This window comes from Chiloscyllium punctatum, chromosome 29 (genome assembly GCF_047496795.1).
Source record: "Chiloscyllium punctatum isolate Juve2018m chromosome 29, sChiPun1.3, whole genome shotgun sequence".
NCBI classification, from domain to species: domain Eukaryota; kingdom Metazoa; phylum Chordata; class Chondrichthyes; order Orectolobiformes; family Hemiscylliidae; genus Chiloscyllium; species Chiloscyllium punctatum.
The window spans coordinates 67,171,778-67,187,924 of NC_092767.1; the positions used below are offsets into that span (position 1 = coordinate 67,171,778).

The following is a 16,147-nucleotide window of genomic DNA, read 5'->3' on the forward strand; positions in this document are numbered from 1 at the left end:
GTGCTACATTTCCAAGTGTGTGTGTGTGTGTATGCGCTAAGTAGGTTGTTGTAAAGTTATATCCATTTATTAATTTAAATTACCTTGAACAAGCATTCATAAAGACTAAAAGAAGTGTTTTATTAATACTTTTTAGCTGTAACACAATAGTGTACAGTTCTCTGCAGTGTAGGAATCTTCCAATAATTAAACGAGTCTAAACAAATGTTTGTATATACTAACCACTAGCACAGCCACATTTCACATTTCACTAACCATTCATTCTTGGGAAAGCTAAAAAAAACTGCCCTTGCACTGGAAAACAAATTCCTTTCCATGGGTCACTGCACATTACAGCATTAAAGAAAGCAAAAGCAAATAAAACATCAAAAGCAACGATCAGCCTCGATGAGTTGGTTCCATGCACAGGATCATGTTAGGCAGTCGAGAAACACAGCTTCAGTGTGAACAGGTCAGGCCCATCTGTTTAAATTTTGAATTTTCAGAAAATTCAGGAGGGAAAGAAAAAAAAGACACACACATTAGTACACAAATTGGCAAATACATTTAACTAAACTAACCTTCCTGTTTTGTAAAAAAGAAAATCTTTAAGTGCATTACTGAAGTCCAAAGGAACATAATGTCGGCAAACAGATTTCTTGGTTTAAGGTTTATGTCCAAACAAGATATTAGGCTATCTTTATCAACATTCAGTGCAGTCCCACTGCCCACTGCTTATTCGAGGGTTTCTATTTATTATCATCAGGTTACTCTGGAGAAACTGACAAGTGCACTAGAATATATTTCATGGGTACTACCAAGTCCTTCAAATAATCCATCCCCATTCCTCATATTAAGCTTGAAGACTAGAATTCAATCTTTATTCAGTTTGGATTTATTCCAAAGTGAAGCATTACAAGTGTACAGTTCCTAACCATACTGATCACAGCAGTACCTATAAATGTCTCAATGTGCACAAAAACAAAATGTCCTCCACCTATTTAAATTTGCCCCTAACTTATACAGTTAATATCTCAAATATCACACTTGTGACCATTTCCCAAATGCAAGTTAAGATACAAAAGAACCAAGACCATGAAGTTATTTACTACATGTGGTAGCAGGTTTCACAATCTAACCATTCCAGGGATGAAAACAGTTTAGAGGGATATGGGCCAAATCCTAACAAATGGGACTAGATTAGGTTAGGATCTGGTTGACACGGACAAGGTGGACCAAAGAGTCTGTTTCCGTGCTGTACATCTCTATGACTCCAATTACTTATTGAATCTAATGGATATTTATAACCTGATTTTGGACTCCCCACAGAAGTGGTGCCATCTTCTCTATGTCTATCCTATTAAACCACTTCAATAGTTTCAAAGAAATTTTATAGTTTCATGCTAAAAATCAGCACTCTCTTGCTAGAGAAAAGGGCTTCAGATTGCTCGGATAGTTAAAATACCTCAGTTCTGGTATCACTATTATAATTTTTTTTGCACTTTTCCGTAGCTCTATTATTTGAGCTTAAGTCACAATATTCACTCGTTCTGATGTTAATATTATCTGCAATCAGTAGCAGATTAACTGAGTCAAAGGTTGAAATGTGTAAAATAGAAATAAGGTTGCTTGTCCAATGTTTTAGGTGCTTTACAGCAACGGGTTAGCTATGATTAAACAGCAATATGCCATCATTAGTATGTGCAAGGTTGAAAATCCTCGAGATTATATATCACGTCAGTTTTACACTTCATTAAAATAACATACCTGGATTCTTTAGTCTGTAGTGATTCAGCATAACTAATGCCTCAAAAGCATCACTCTTCAATTCATATTCCAGAAGGCCAGAAGAACTCTTCTCACCTAAAAATTGAGATATTGGGGAAGTTAGTAGCATTATTTTTCTGTGAATGGTTAGATCTGAAACTTATTTCTGGCATTTATTAGAAAAGAAAATGAATATTGTTTAAAAATAAATGTTCACAAGCAGAAACCTCCCGATTTTAAGATCAACAATCTTGTATGATCTGATCATCAAGCACCACACTCAATGTTCCCTTGCTGATGCACCAGAACAGCATCACACTTAATGCTAAGCTTCATGTAAGTTGTCAGCAACTTTGAAATATTATAAAAAAAGAAACAGAAAATGTTGGAGAAAGGCCGGCCTGGCAGCATCGGTGGAAAGAGAAACACATTTAATGCTAGGTCCAATATGATTCTGCTCCAGAACTGAATGGGGCTGGAAAACTATGGGTTTTATGCAGTCAACAGGGGGATGAGGGTGACAAGTGGTATAAGTGGAACAGATCATGACAGAGGGAATACTAATGATGATAATAAAGAGAATGATATGTAATGGGGCCATTTTGGGAGCAGCAATACAGTAGCCTGGATTGAAAGAAGTACTAGTATATCAGTGCTTCACCTGGAGCTGGTTTGAGGCTTGGACAGTGAGTAGGAAGACAAACGAACATGTGTTCCACTCTGTAGCTACATAGGAAGGGGTCATGGCAAGTGGTGTTTGTGGGAAGAGAACACCAGAATTTCTCAAAAGTGATAGTGCCTGTGGAATGTTGATGATGCAAAGGAGAGGAAGATGTGCTTTGTGGTGTTATCCTGCTGGAAATGACAGAAATAGCAGAAGATGATCCTCTGAATGTGGAGACTGGTGAGGTGGAAAGGTAAGAGTCAGAGGAACCTACTGATATTCTGGGAGGGAGCAAAAAGTTCGAAGACAGATGCAGAAAATGGGTCAGACATGACTGACGACCCTATCAACCACGGTTGGGATGCAAGCAAGAATCCTTGCTTGAGGAAAATGAGGGACATCTCTGTGATAGGTAGCATCACCACAACAGGCTCGATAGATGGAGAAACTGGGAGAATGGAATGGTGTCATTCAAGAAGCAGAGCATGATAGGTGTTGTCAAGGTAACTGTGGGAATCAAGTAGTTTATACTAGATATTGGCAGACAACCAATTCCCAGAAATTGAAATAATGAAGTAAAGGAAGGGAAAGGTCAGAGATGGACCAGGTGAATGTGAGAGGAGGATGGACATTGAGAGCAAAGTAATTTTTCCAATTCCAAGACAGAGAGGGAAGCAGTATCATTCATACATCAGAGGAACAAGGAATGTTGCCAATATAGAGGAACCTCGATTATCCAAAGAAGTATTTTGTTCGATTAATCGAGTGCCGGAAGATCTTGTTCAGATAATCCGAAACTCGATTAATCAAATGCCAAATAATCGAGGTTCCTCTGTACCATACATACAGACAGGTATAACTGGAATATGTCTTTTGACTTGTCTCTTACAAAAACTAATCCATTTGCCACCTATTGACACCAAATTTTCACTCTCCTATGCTGCTATTAACACTCCCTTTTTCTTTTGCTCTGGACATCTCACCATTAATTCCCCACACTATCAGCAGCGTAAGTACAAACTTCAAGCCTCTTTCAGTTCTGAAGTCATATTGGATTTCAAATATTAATTGTTCCTCTTTCCATAGATGCTACTAGACCTGCTGAGTTTTCCCCAGTATTTTCTGTTCTTATTTCAGAATTTCACCATCTGCAGTACTTAGCTTTTACTGAGATATCACAAGTGATTTCTTCCATGATGAAACAGTTTGAGTTTCAGGGGTAGAGTTTGACTGCTAGAATTTTGATATGTTTCAATTCATAGAGAATATCAAAATAATTCTCAATGCATTTCTGAGACTAGATGTAGATTCCAGCAACATCTGACTTTTTATAGGATGTGTGGATTATTGTTTCTTCCAGACATCGTCTGGTCCCATCTACTGTTTGTTTTTCCAGTACATTGGAGCCTATGCTTGTACCACTTCATGCTTTCTCCCTAAATTGGAAATCTCATTAACTATGCATCTAGTCTTCACAGTTTCCCCACCGTCCCTCTCCAAGGCCAGCGTTTTATCTTTCCAACTTTCGCCATAAAGTAATCCCTTCATCATAGGGATCAGTCAAGTAAACCTGTTCTGAACTGTTTCTAACACAATTATTCCCTTCTGAAAGGCAAAATAGTTTCACAGCCATTGCAAAGATACCCATCAAAGCAAAAGTTAAATAGGCTGTTATGATAAGAAAAACAAAGGAGAAAGGGATTTTGATGACCAAAAGATTTTGGTTGAAACTCCGAATCAGTAGAGACTAGCACGAGATAAGGGGTGCTGAAAGGAACAAAGCTATCAAAAATGACATGTTAACCTCAATATTCTAAGCTTGTAATATCACCAAAATCCTGTTCAAAATCATGCATCACTGAGAGTCCAATATTTATTGCCCAGTTAAGAGTCAAACACGTTGCCATGGGTCTAGAGTCAGACCGGGTAAGCATGGCAGATTTCCTTCCCTGAGTGAGCCAGATGAGTTATTACGACAATCTATGGTGGTTGCATTAGACTAGCCTTATATTCTACCTTTTTGATGAATTTGAATTTCACCATCTGCCATGGTGGGAATCAAACCTGCGTCCTCCACTCATTTGACTGGGGTTCTTGATTGCTAATACAGTGAGATTACCACTAAACCATTGCTTCTGTGCTTTCATTTAATTAATATTGGCAGCATCTGCTGGTGAATTTTTCACGCATTCATGTGACACCCTTGTCTTTTTTTAAGACAAGATTCAAGTGGGAGTTAAAATATTGGAAAGAGCCTTTCTTTCCTGCTTTGCTTTTTTTTGCTTTGTCTTGTGCCTCTGTATTAAGTTTTGTTTTTCATCTGTTTGACATCTCCTGCTTCCTGCCACTAAGTGAGTAAATTTGTTTCTTCCTTCTCACCTGCCTTGTTCTCAGGTGGAGGTTGGACAGGGTTGCAGGATATTAGAGAGGAATGTAGTCTCATATCTGGAATTACCAATGTCTGCTGCTGAGAGCATTGTATCCAGAGAATAGGAATAGGGGCACTCAGCCCCTTGATCCTGCTCCACTCTTTGCTTTATACCAAAGCTGCTGTGCATCTAATAGCTCTTTTCCCATCATTGGTCCATATCTGTAATTAACTCCCCTAACAATGTAGTCATTTCAGTCCTAAATCCAAAATGTCCTGACATCCTCAATTGTTTTGGGGAGAGTTCCCAAATTTGTTACCCACTGTGCTTACAAAATTTTTTAAAAACTTGATGTTGCTCGTAAATGACAGAGTGTAATTTTAACCTACTATCTACATTTTTGGTTTTCTCCTCACCACAGAAAACTGTTTCTCTGTATCTACCTTCCTAATGTTTTTAATGTTTGACGCATCTCAACTGGGTAATCCTGTCTCCCAGATCCTAGGAATACAGCCAGGTTTTTCAACCTGCTCCCAACTCCCCCCTGCCCCCCAATCAACTGTCCAAGGACTTTGAAAAGGGGTTGACAATTCCTCATTGTATTGAGGTGATGTAGAATTATGTGAGTCACAACTGACAATATTCTCTCAATGGTGCAGTCACTCTTTAGGTTCTATGATTGCAGGCTATTTGCTACGTTCAGATGCGATTAAAATGGTGATTTTTAAAAATTGTATTCTCCAAATATAGACATAGAATCCCTACAGTGTTGAAGCAGGCCATTTGGCCCATCGAATCCAAACCTCTCCAAAGAGCATCCTACCCAGACCCATCCCCTACCCTATCCCTACATTTTCCATGGCTAACTTACACATCCCTAGACACGATGGGCAATTTAGCATGACCAATCCACCTAACCTGCTCCCCTTTGGACTGTGGGAGGAAACCAGCGCACCCAGAGGAAACCCACGCAGACATGGGGAGAATTTGCAGAGTCCACTCAGGCAGTCACCCAAGGGTTGAATTGAACCCGGGTCCCTGCTGCTGTGAGGCAGCAGTGCTAACCACTGAGCCATATTGTTGAATAATAAGGAATATAGTGCATTGCTGAACCTATTTAAGTAGCAAATTTGTCTTAGTTTTGAAAATTAGCAATAAGTTGAGTATGTTGTGATATCAGTTGGTGTTAAATAGGCTTCGGTGTTTGCCATCAGTCAGGATTTATTAGAGTTGCTAAATGTAAATCTGAAAATAACACTCACTATTTCTATTACAGCGTATAAAGTCCAATGGTTCCATGTGCATTCACATATATTTCACCAAGAACATCATCCTGATGTATCATCCTGATCCAATGAGGAAAGCCCAATACAGACGCCTGGCTACAGTGTCAACATCAAGAAGTAAGCCAAAGTACATTTTCAATTTGTGGAGGTGCCGGTGTTGGACTGGTGTGGACAAAGTTAGAAGTCATGACACCAGGTTATAGTCCAACAAGTTTATTTGAACCACAAGCTTTTGGAGCACTGCCCCTTCATCAGGTGAGCTTTGAACTTGAAAGCTTGTGATTTCAAATAAACCTGTTTGGCCTGTTGTGTGATTTCTGACTTTGTCTACCTTCAGTTTGGGGGAGATAGTGTCACAATGGTAGTATTGCTAGATTAATACCCATGTTTTCTCCCCCTGTTTGTGTGTGCATTTGAGCGTGCATGCGCATGTAAGGAGAAGTTTACAAGGGGATTAGAATTTTAACTACTTCCGATACATGCTGATGGCTCAATTGTTTACCTACAGCTATAGGCTAGCTATTTGTAATAAATAGTCATTCTTGAGTGTAGTAACCAGGTCCTTGCTTTTCTGTCAACTTGAGTCTAAAACACAGGTCAGTTGGAGAATTGTGACTCTTCAAAATCTTCACATTTTGTTGATGATTCTGGGAATAGTGAAGCTTGATTTCTGCGCTGTTACTGATTATGCTTTTAACTGACATGTAAGAACACTCTGTGGAGCAACAGGTTGCTATCAGTACTAGTACTATTGCTACATGATGTTCAAAGGGGTGTTTTGTAATGACCAAAGAGTCAGTAAAGCATCATATGAAGAATACTGCTCCCTTGCATATGCTTGAATAAACCAATGTCAAAGGAACCAAGTCTAGTTGTCAAATTAGAGGGGGACAAACAACTTTCCCCCACTACACCTTCCACTATAGGTGACGTCGCATTCAACCAGTCCCGTGTCATTTCCTGAACTGCACCACACCCAACTACATCAAACCCCTGCCTCCCAATAATCACGGCAAGGTCAGCTTTGATCCAGCAACCTGACATTCAATAGATCCTCAGAAATTTCTATCACAATTTGATTTGATTTACTGTCACCGTGCAAAGCATTATTTCGCATGCTACCCAGAGAAGTCTTATTTTACATAAGTACACCAAGGTAATAGAACAGAATGAAGAATATAGTGTTATATAGCTACAGAGAAGATGAACTCTAATAAATGAGCAGTCTGTTCATAAGTCTGGTAAAAGCAAGGAAGCAGTTGTTTTTGAATATGTTAGTACGTGTTTTCAAACTTTTGTACCTTTTGCCTGATGGAAGAAGGTGGAAGACAATATAACTGAGGTGGGGGAGTCTAAGATTACCTGCTTTCTGGGAAGTCACAACCTAACAGATTTCCCATTCCCCCATTTATAGTAATGCAACATGACAGTTCCCTCAGCAACAACCTGGTTTACTATAGAAGCTAAATAGACATTCAACCCATAAAACGTGTTCCACAATTCAGCATGATCATAGTAGTTCTTAACATCCTGATCTCCACTTTCCTGCCTTATCCCCCTAACCCTCAATTCCTGGACGGATTAGAAGTCTGGATAGCTCAGTTTCGAATATGCTTAACAACTCAGTCTCGATAATTCTCCAAGAATAATTCTACAGACACTATCCTCAGGGGGAAAATAAAATCCTCATCTCCCTCTGAAATTGTTGACCCCTTATTCTGAGATTATGCTCAGAAATCCTAGTTTCTCCAACAAGTAAAAACAACTCTCTGCATCTATACTCTTGAGCAACCTAAGAATATTTGAAATTTTATCAAAACATACTTCTTCTAAACTCCAAAGAGTAGTTGACACAAGAAAATCCATATTCAGAAAATCCACAAGAAAATCCATCTATCTAATGAACATTCTCTTGGCTACCTCCAATACCAGTGTATCCTCCCTTAGATAAGGAGACCAAACTGTTCAGTATTTCAGGTATGGTCTCTCCCATAGCTCATTGCCCTGTTACACAAGTGCAAGAGATACAACACTTGCCTTTTCACGTCCTTCCTTCCCACTAGTGACCCAAAACTTCCATCCAAGCGCAATGAGTTATTTGCACTTTCAACTTGGCATACTGCCTGTGTACGTTTTGCACTGCCTACAAGTATGACCTTTTCTACATTGCTGAAAATTCAAATCAGTGAATAAACAGGATTCCAATTCTTTTAATTCCTTATCTCACTTCACAACAGTCTTTATGTTTCAAACAATGCTCAATGGAGGTTAGAGCATCTTTGTGCTGTTTTTTTTTAAATCATTGAAGCTTAACATCACAGCTAATAACTTTAAATCCTAATCGCTTCAATTTTCTTACTCCTTATGGATGACGACTGCAGCAGTGCTACGAGGAACGTAGGTAGTTCGGTATTAGGGGCCGATCAGCCAGTGAGATGGTTTGCCTGTGCCTGGAAAATGAAGCACCTCCAACTATCCTTCATCCAAAGAACCACAAAAGAGAACCCATTCAGGTTAGCAATACGTGCTTTTCAAAACGACTGAAATTTGAACATGATTTATTTCCATTAACTCCACAAATTTCCTATACACGTTTTGTCCCTAGAATCCATCTTGTGTGTCTAGTGCCCGAGGGACTGATGGAACTAAGTGTTTACATCTCAGGGTCTTGTCTAAATAAGCATTTCTTTTCCTGATTTAAACTTAACCTCAAACTGTGTTTAAAAACAGAAAATCACCACACTCTAGATGACTTAAAACACTCCCTCTGGAAAATATTGTATTGTGAATAACAAAGGGGAAGAGGAGAAAGGGCATAAGTTACTCCATTATCTGCAGTGTCGATCTGAAGCCAGACCGCCAGTGTCAGATACAGAGACTGAACTATCAATGTATTTGAGAGAGAAACGAATAATGCTATTTTAAAAAGGCAGAATTAAAATGATCTGTTGTTAGGCTATGCCGGCATGTTCCAAATCAGAACTGCCAGTCACCATGACAGTCTGGTTCTAAACAAACTCCAAAGCTAAATGTAGCTACCAGACAATAGTTGGAGTCATGCCAAACTGAGTTTCTTCTGCAAACACTTCAGATTCCTATACTTAATACTCTGACCAATAAAAGAAAGCATACCAAATACCTTCTTCACTATCCTATCTACCTGCGACTCTACTTTCAAGGAGCTATGAACCTGCACTCCAAGGTCTTTTTGTTTAGCAACACTCCTGAGGACCTTGCCATTAAGTGTACAAATCCTGCTAAGATTTGCTTTGCTAAAATGCAGCAACTCGCATTTATCTGAATTAAACTCCATCTGCCACTCTTCAGCCCAGTAATCCATCTGATCAAGATCCCGTTGTAATCGGAGGTAATCTTTTCACTGTCCACTACACCTCCAATTTTGGCATCATCTGCAAACTTACTAACTATACCTCCTACGTTCACATCCAAATCATTTACATAAATGATGAAAAGCAGTGGATCCAGCACCAATCTTTGTCGCAATCCACTGGTCATTGGTCTCCAGTCTGAAAAACAACCCTCCATCACCACCCTCTGTCTTCAAGCCAGTTCTGTACCCAAATGGCTAGTTCTCCCTGTATTCCGTGACATCTAACTTTGTTAGCCAGTCTCCCATGGGGAACCTTGCTGAACGCCTTACTAAAGTCCATAGAGATCACATCCACTACTCTGCCCTCATCAATCCTCTTTGTTACTTCTTCAAAAACTCAGTCAAATTCATGAGACATGATTCCCAATGCACAAAGCCATGCTGACTATCCCTAATCAGTCCTTGCCTTTCCAAATGTGTGTAAATCCTGTCCCTCAGGACTTCTTTCAACAACTTGTCCACCACGGCCATCAGGCTTACTGGTCTATCATTCCCTGTCTTGTCCTTACCATCCTTCTTAAATAGTGGTACCACACCTCCAGTCTTCTGGCACCTCACCTGTAATTAACGACACTACAAACATCAACAAGAGGCCCAGCAATCACATCCCTAGCTTCCCACAGAGTTCTAGGATATACCTGATCAGGTCCTGGAGATTTATCCACCTTTATGTGTTAAGACATCCAGCATTTTCTTGCTGCGTAATATGGACATTTTTCAAGATATCACCATCTATTTTCCTACATTCTATATTTCCATGAAGCTTCTCCACAGTAAACACGGATGCAAAATACACGTTGAGTATCTCCCCCATTTCCTGTGGCTCCACAGGCTGCCTTGCTGATGTTTTCTCTCCCTAGTTACCCTCTCGTCCCCAATGTATTTGTAAACACCCTTTGGATTCTCCTTAACTCTATTTGCCTATTTATCTCATGTCCCCTTTTTGCATTCCTGATTTCCCTCTTAAGTATACTCCTACTGTCTTTGTACTCTAAGGATTTACTCGACCTTTCCTGTCTATACCTGACATATGCTTCCTTCTTTTTAACCAAATCCTCAATTTCTTTAGTCATCCAGCATTCCCTACACCTACCAGCCATTCCTTTCAAACTAACAGGAATATATTGTCTCTGGAATCTTGTAATCTCTTATCTGAAGGCTTCCCATTTTCCAGCCGTCTCTTTACCTAAGAACATCTGGCCCCAGTCAGCTTTTGAAAGTTCTTGCCTAATACCGTCAAAAATCACCTTTCTCCAATTTAAAACTTCAACTTTTAGATCTGGTCTATCCTTTTCCACTGCTATTTTAAAACTAATAGAATTATGGTCGCTGGCCCCAAAGTGCTACCCCACTGACACCTGAGTCACCTGCCCTGCCTTATTGCCCAAGAATAGGTCAAGTTTTGCACCTTCTCTAGTAGATACATCCAAATACTGAATCAGAAAATTTTATTGTACACACTTGAATACCTCTCCATCTCAACCCTTAACACTATGGCAGTCCCGGTCTATGTTTGGAAAGTTAAAATCCCCTACCATAACCACCCTATTATTCTTACAGATAACGGAGATCTCCTTACAATGCTAGAAATATTTTCCATTATTGCCAGTTGTATGAATGCAAAATAAAAAAAGTCGTGGGTTAGTGAAATTACAAATTTATACAGGCACAAAGTTGCCTTCGGAATGAGTAACCTGGTTGGTGCCTCCCACACATTCTACCAAAACAAAGACTGTAAACATATGTGAATATAGAGGTGGAAACCACATTGTGTGCCCTTTATATTAACGGTCATTGGGAATCACTTTGACTTTGCCTTTAAATTCATAGGCAAATCTGAAGGAGACAGACCCACTTAAATAATATAATTACTAATTCACTATTTGAGAGTGTGTTACTTTCCTGACAGTAACACCCACCCTAGTTGAAGCAGCAATAGGTACGTTCACAGCTGATTGAATCAGTTCTGCATTTTTAAAAATGTAAGCCCTGCTCCCAAAGCCAATCCTTGGGGATAGTAGCGGCACATTTAAAATTCCACCCGTTATTTGCCTGTACGAATACAACTTGCATTATAATTGAGAGTATTTGACTCCAATGTGAAAAATTGACAAATTTTTATTACAGATAGAAATAGATAATAAATTTGGAACAAACTCCTTTTTGCACATAACTGATCTGAAATCATAAGATTCTTACTTCAAGGTGCATTTGTATAACCAACTGGTCGGCAACACCAACTTTATGATGTGTTCTAAATATCATTCACCCTAGAACATACTGAGATACATATGTTCCTCCCTATCCTGATAGAAAATCGCTCTTGCACAGCCTAGCAGCATCACAATTTGTAAGGTTTACGATCAATAATTTCTTTAATTAAAGCCCTAAAATAATGGGATTAAAGTTATATGGGCAGCTATCACCTGAACCCATCACAACTGCATGACAAGTGAATACTACATACTCAAGTTCCATTGAAGAAAAACAGACTGTAACTAGTGAAGACATCTAAAGTTGGCTCTTACCTTGGTTTCCTTTTGATCCAGCTGAAGAAGGTTGAAAGATGCCAAAAGATCACAAAAAAAAAAGCACAAAATCAAACAATAAGTTTCCCTGCATGCATACATTGATTAACAGAAATTCTCAAAAGTCCTCAGATATCCACTCAGTTACAAAGTCAGAGGATCCCTCCCTTCAGATTAAAGTAACAAATTGGAAACAGAAGCAGTTTTCGTTTTGTGATAATAGCCAGTATTTTGCAAACAGCAAGTAAACTAATGCATGGAGGGTCCCAGTCAGGCCGGTCAAAAAGACAGCAAGACACCTCATAGAACACACTACACTGCTTTTGCAGCAATTGGTGCCCTCCAGAAAACCGTTTCATCAATTACTTCTCCATTCATCACAAAATATTCTCGTAGAATTGACAAATTAGAGCAGAAGTTTGGGATGGTAATATTTAAAATGTTCCACATATTAGAATTCGAAATATTGTGAAAATTGCACACACCCATTATCCCTCACATTTTGGAATCAGAATGACAACAGAACTATAAAATGAACCCAAGTTGCAAAGTGTCACTTACTTTTTCCACTGAAAAATATAATACTTTTAGGCCTCTTCACGTTAGCTTTGTCAGATATCTGGAAATAAAGTGAAGATTAACCAGCCTGATCTCTGCCCAGACAAAGTTGTCAAGATATATCAAGCAATTAAATGCAGAACAAAAATAAATTCACAGTTTAGCATCCTCATCTATTTAGTAATCACCACTTGCTAAATACTAGCCACCCTTTCAGTTCAACCATTGTCCTGAAACCCACTCTCATTTTAGGATGCAAGAGATGAAAGAAAAGGTTGATCTATAACAGTTATGGATTTCAAAAGTGATAACCAAAGTTATCAAATTGTAAATTTAAAAGCACATAAAGACTCAGTGGTCATGAGAATATCAGTTTATAATTTGATTTCATGAAATCTCAGCATCAAGTGAAACAAGGCCAGAAAATCTGCTGAAATCCATCTACTGCTTGTCTGCACGCTGAGCACCACTCAAAATAAATCTTCAGAAAATCAAAGGAATTAAAATGCACTTGGGGCCTATCTTCCTATGTTAAGAGTTATACCAAAGTCTTGAATCTAAAGACAATTTTTTTGTTTAACTTAAGTGAAAAAATCTGTCACTCCGGCTTTAAACACGGAATCAGATCATGATAACACCGAAAAATCATTCTTAAAGATAAAATAGTTATTATCACCAATATATGAAGCACAACAGTAGGGAAACTAGTTATGAATATTTATGATTTACATGAGGGTTGTGAATGCTCAGTCATTAAAGCTGAAGACAGAGATCAATAGATTGTTGGACATCAAGGTAATCAGGTAGTATAGAGCTAACAGTGCATTCTCTAGAGTTGAAAAGACAACATGACCTCATTGAAAGACAGGATAGATTCTGAAACAATGTTTTTCCTGACTTGGGAGATCTATAGCCAGCAGACAGAGTCTCAGAATAAGGGACAATCTATTTAGGATTGAGATAAGGAGAAATGTCTTCACTAAGAGGGTTCCAAAGCTTTGGAATTTTCACTTCTTCACCCCAGAGGGTTAAAGATGTTCAGGTCACTGAATATGTTCAAGATAGAAATCAAACCATTTCTAGATACCATTGACATCAAGGGATATGGGATGAGCACAGGAAATGGCATTGAGATAGCTGATCAGGTATGACACTAAATGGTGAATCAAGTTCAAGGTGCAGAAGGGCCAACTCCTTATCCTATATTCCTGGGATTGGAAGGGGAGTTAATTTAAAGATCAGTCAAGATCTTATTGAAAAACAGAGCAGTTTCAAGGACAGTGGTCGACTCAGCTTCTATTTTGGAGGTACAGCAATAGTTCAGTTCATTTTTACATCATAGCAAGGACGAGAATTTCAATCATGTGCTGCGTGGTTTCAGCAGATGTGAGAACAAGATATCACTCTGTGTACTTGCTACCATCACAGAAGAAGAGATAGCTCAAAAAAAATATATTAAATACAAACCTGATGGAATATTTCTTCTGTAACACCTGGAGGAGCACTAAAGAAATGTAGCATGTTGTTAGGTTTCTGGATTCGATTTTTGGCAGCTTGCTTCAGGTTTGTGAACCGGTTGTTTCGGTTAGTTGAGTAATCCTTGAAACTACAAGAGCCATCCTCTAACTCAAATGACTGGCCTGGAACTATTACCTTCTGTTTCGACACACTGTGGAGAGGTGGGAAAACACATCTCAGCAACATAGTCACAAACATCAGCTAAAGTTACACGGTCCAAGATCACCAATAGCACAATTTTCTTACCATACGTTTATATGCTGGTCAAACAGAAAGTTTTCAGTGTTCAGGCATGTTAGGGCTCGGTCTACTGAAAATCCATCGCTCATCTCCACCATGGCAGCCCCAGGTTTGCTTTTTAAGAATTTGACCTACAGAGAGATTTATACAAAAACCCGAGTGGTCAGCATCCCTTTATTTTGGCTGTTGTGCGTTGCCTATCCAGTAAGTGCACAGCACGATTAAATGTCACCACACTGCTGTGTTGATGCAGTATCGTAAAGGGGAGGACTGGTGCACAGTAATATCCTGGTTTGCTGTATGACCATGCAGCTCAGAGGCTACATTGCTGGTAGAACACTGGTATAGTTGATTACAACCAGTTTAAAGTGGGGAGGAAAAACAACTTGGAAGTTACCAGCAATTTTCACTTCAGGGTGCTGAACATTTAGGCGTCAATAAACTTAGTTACATTGCTCATTTTGGTTTTTATGCTGAGTGCAATTGATTAACACATTTCCCAACTATTCTCCACAATAACTACACTTGAGAAGTACATAGCCTCAGAGAGTCAGAGATGTACAGCATGGAAACAGACCCTTCGGACCAACCCGTTCATTGCCGACTAGATATCCCAACCCAATCTCGTCCCACCTCCCAGCACCCAGCCCATATCCCACCAAACCCTTCCTATTCATATACTCATCCAAATGCCTCTTAAATGTTGCAATTGTACCAGCCCCCACCACTTCCTTTGGCAGCTCATTCCATACATGCACCACCCTGTGCATGAAAAAGTTGCCCCTTAGGTCTCTTTTATATCTTTCTCCTCTCACCCAAAACCTATGTCCTCTAGTTCTGGACTCCCCGACCCCAGGGAAAAGACTTTGTCTATTTATCCTATCCATGCCTCTCATGATTTTGTAAACCTCTATAAGGTCACCCCTCAACCTCCGACACTCCAGGAAAAACAGCCTTAGCCTGTTCAGCCTCTCCCTATACCTCAAACCCTCCAACCCTGGCAACATTCTTGCAAATCTTTTCTGAACCCTTTCAAGTTTCATAACATCCTTCCGATAGGAAGGAGACCAGAATTGCAAACCAATATTCCAACAGTGGCCTAACCAATGTCCCGTACAGCTGCAACATGACCTCCCAACTCCTGTACTCAATACTCTGACCAATAAAAAAAAGTTTACCAAATGCCTTCCTCACTATCCTATTCACCTCTGACTCCACTTTCAAGAGCTATCACTTATTTTCCCTAGTTCACAGATAGAATCAATATATATGCTGATTGCATAATTTATGCCAGTCTTCTGCAAACACAAATTGAAATGTCACTGAAATCCAACAGAATTGGCAGCACAACTTCAAAATTTCAAAGCTTCAAAACAACTCAACAGTGAAAGCAGGGTCCACAACAATAATTCATACTCTTTAAAATAAAAAGATCAAGACATACCTTATGCACATTGCCATAAAGACAGAAGATATTGAACACCCTGTCTGGGTTCATCCTCTTACTATCTAGCCCATAAACAATCAGTACGGGACTATCAGCCAGAGGACCATAATCACCATGTGGAGGCGGTGGTGCTGCACCACCATATTGAGCTGTGTATCGTCGTGAAGGTGGACCCCTACGAGGACCTCCCACTGAAGGTGGCAGTGGTGGAGGACCCATTCCCCTGCCTTCATAATGATGTGGTGGAGCATAGTCATCGTCATCCTCATCATCGTAATAGCCATGGTATGTAGAAGGAGGGTAGCCATGACCTGTTCAAATTAGAATGATAGCATGGTCAGAAGCAAGCAAAAGAAATGCATAAATTTAAAACAAAATCTGACCTGTCCTCTTCTTTTAG

At 39.4% G+C, this 16,147-nt stretch overlaps 1 protein-coding gene across 1 annotated transcript in view; it reads right to left on the reverse strand.

Moving 5' to 3' along the window:
• Positions 1 to 99: 99 nt before the first annotated feature.
• LOC140454492 (heterogeneous nuclear ribonucleoprotein L-like) overlaps positions 100 to 16,147 on the reverse strand; it is a 47,934-nt gene continuing 31,886 nt past the window's right edge. The window contains exons 8-14 of the mRNA XM_072549285.1: positions 15,745 to 16,058; positions 14,307 to 14,431; positions 14,010 to 14,211; positions 12,546 to 12,603; positions 11,985 to 12,005; positions 1,747 to 1,842; positions 100 to 462 (exon numbers count right to left, since the gene is read on the reverse strand). Coding sequence (XP_072405386.1) covers positions 416 to 462; positions 1,747 to 1,842; positions 11,985 to 12,005; positions 12,546 to 12,603; positions 14,010 to 14,211; positions 14,307 to 14,431; positions 15,745 to 16,058 — 863 coding nt within the window. The 3' untranslated portion in view covers positions 100 to 415. The remainder of the gene's footprint in view (positions 463 to 1,746; positions 1,843 to 11,984; positions 12,006 to 12,545; positions 12,604 to 14,009; positions 14,212 to 14,306; positions 14,432 to 15,744; positions 16,059 to 16,147) is intronic.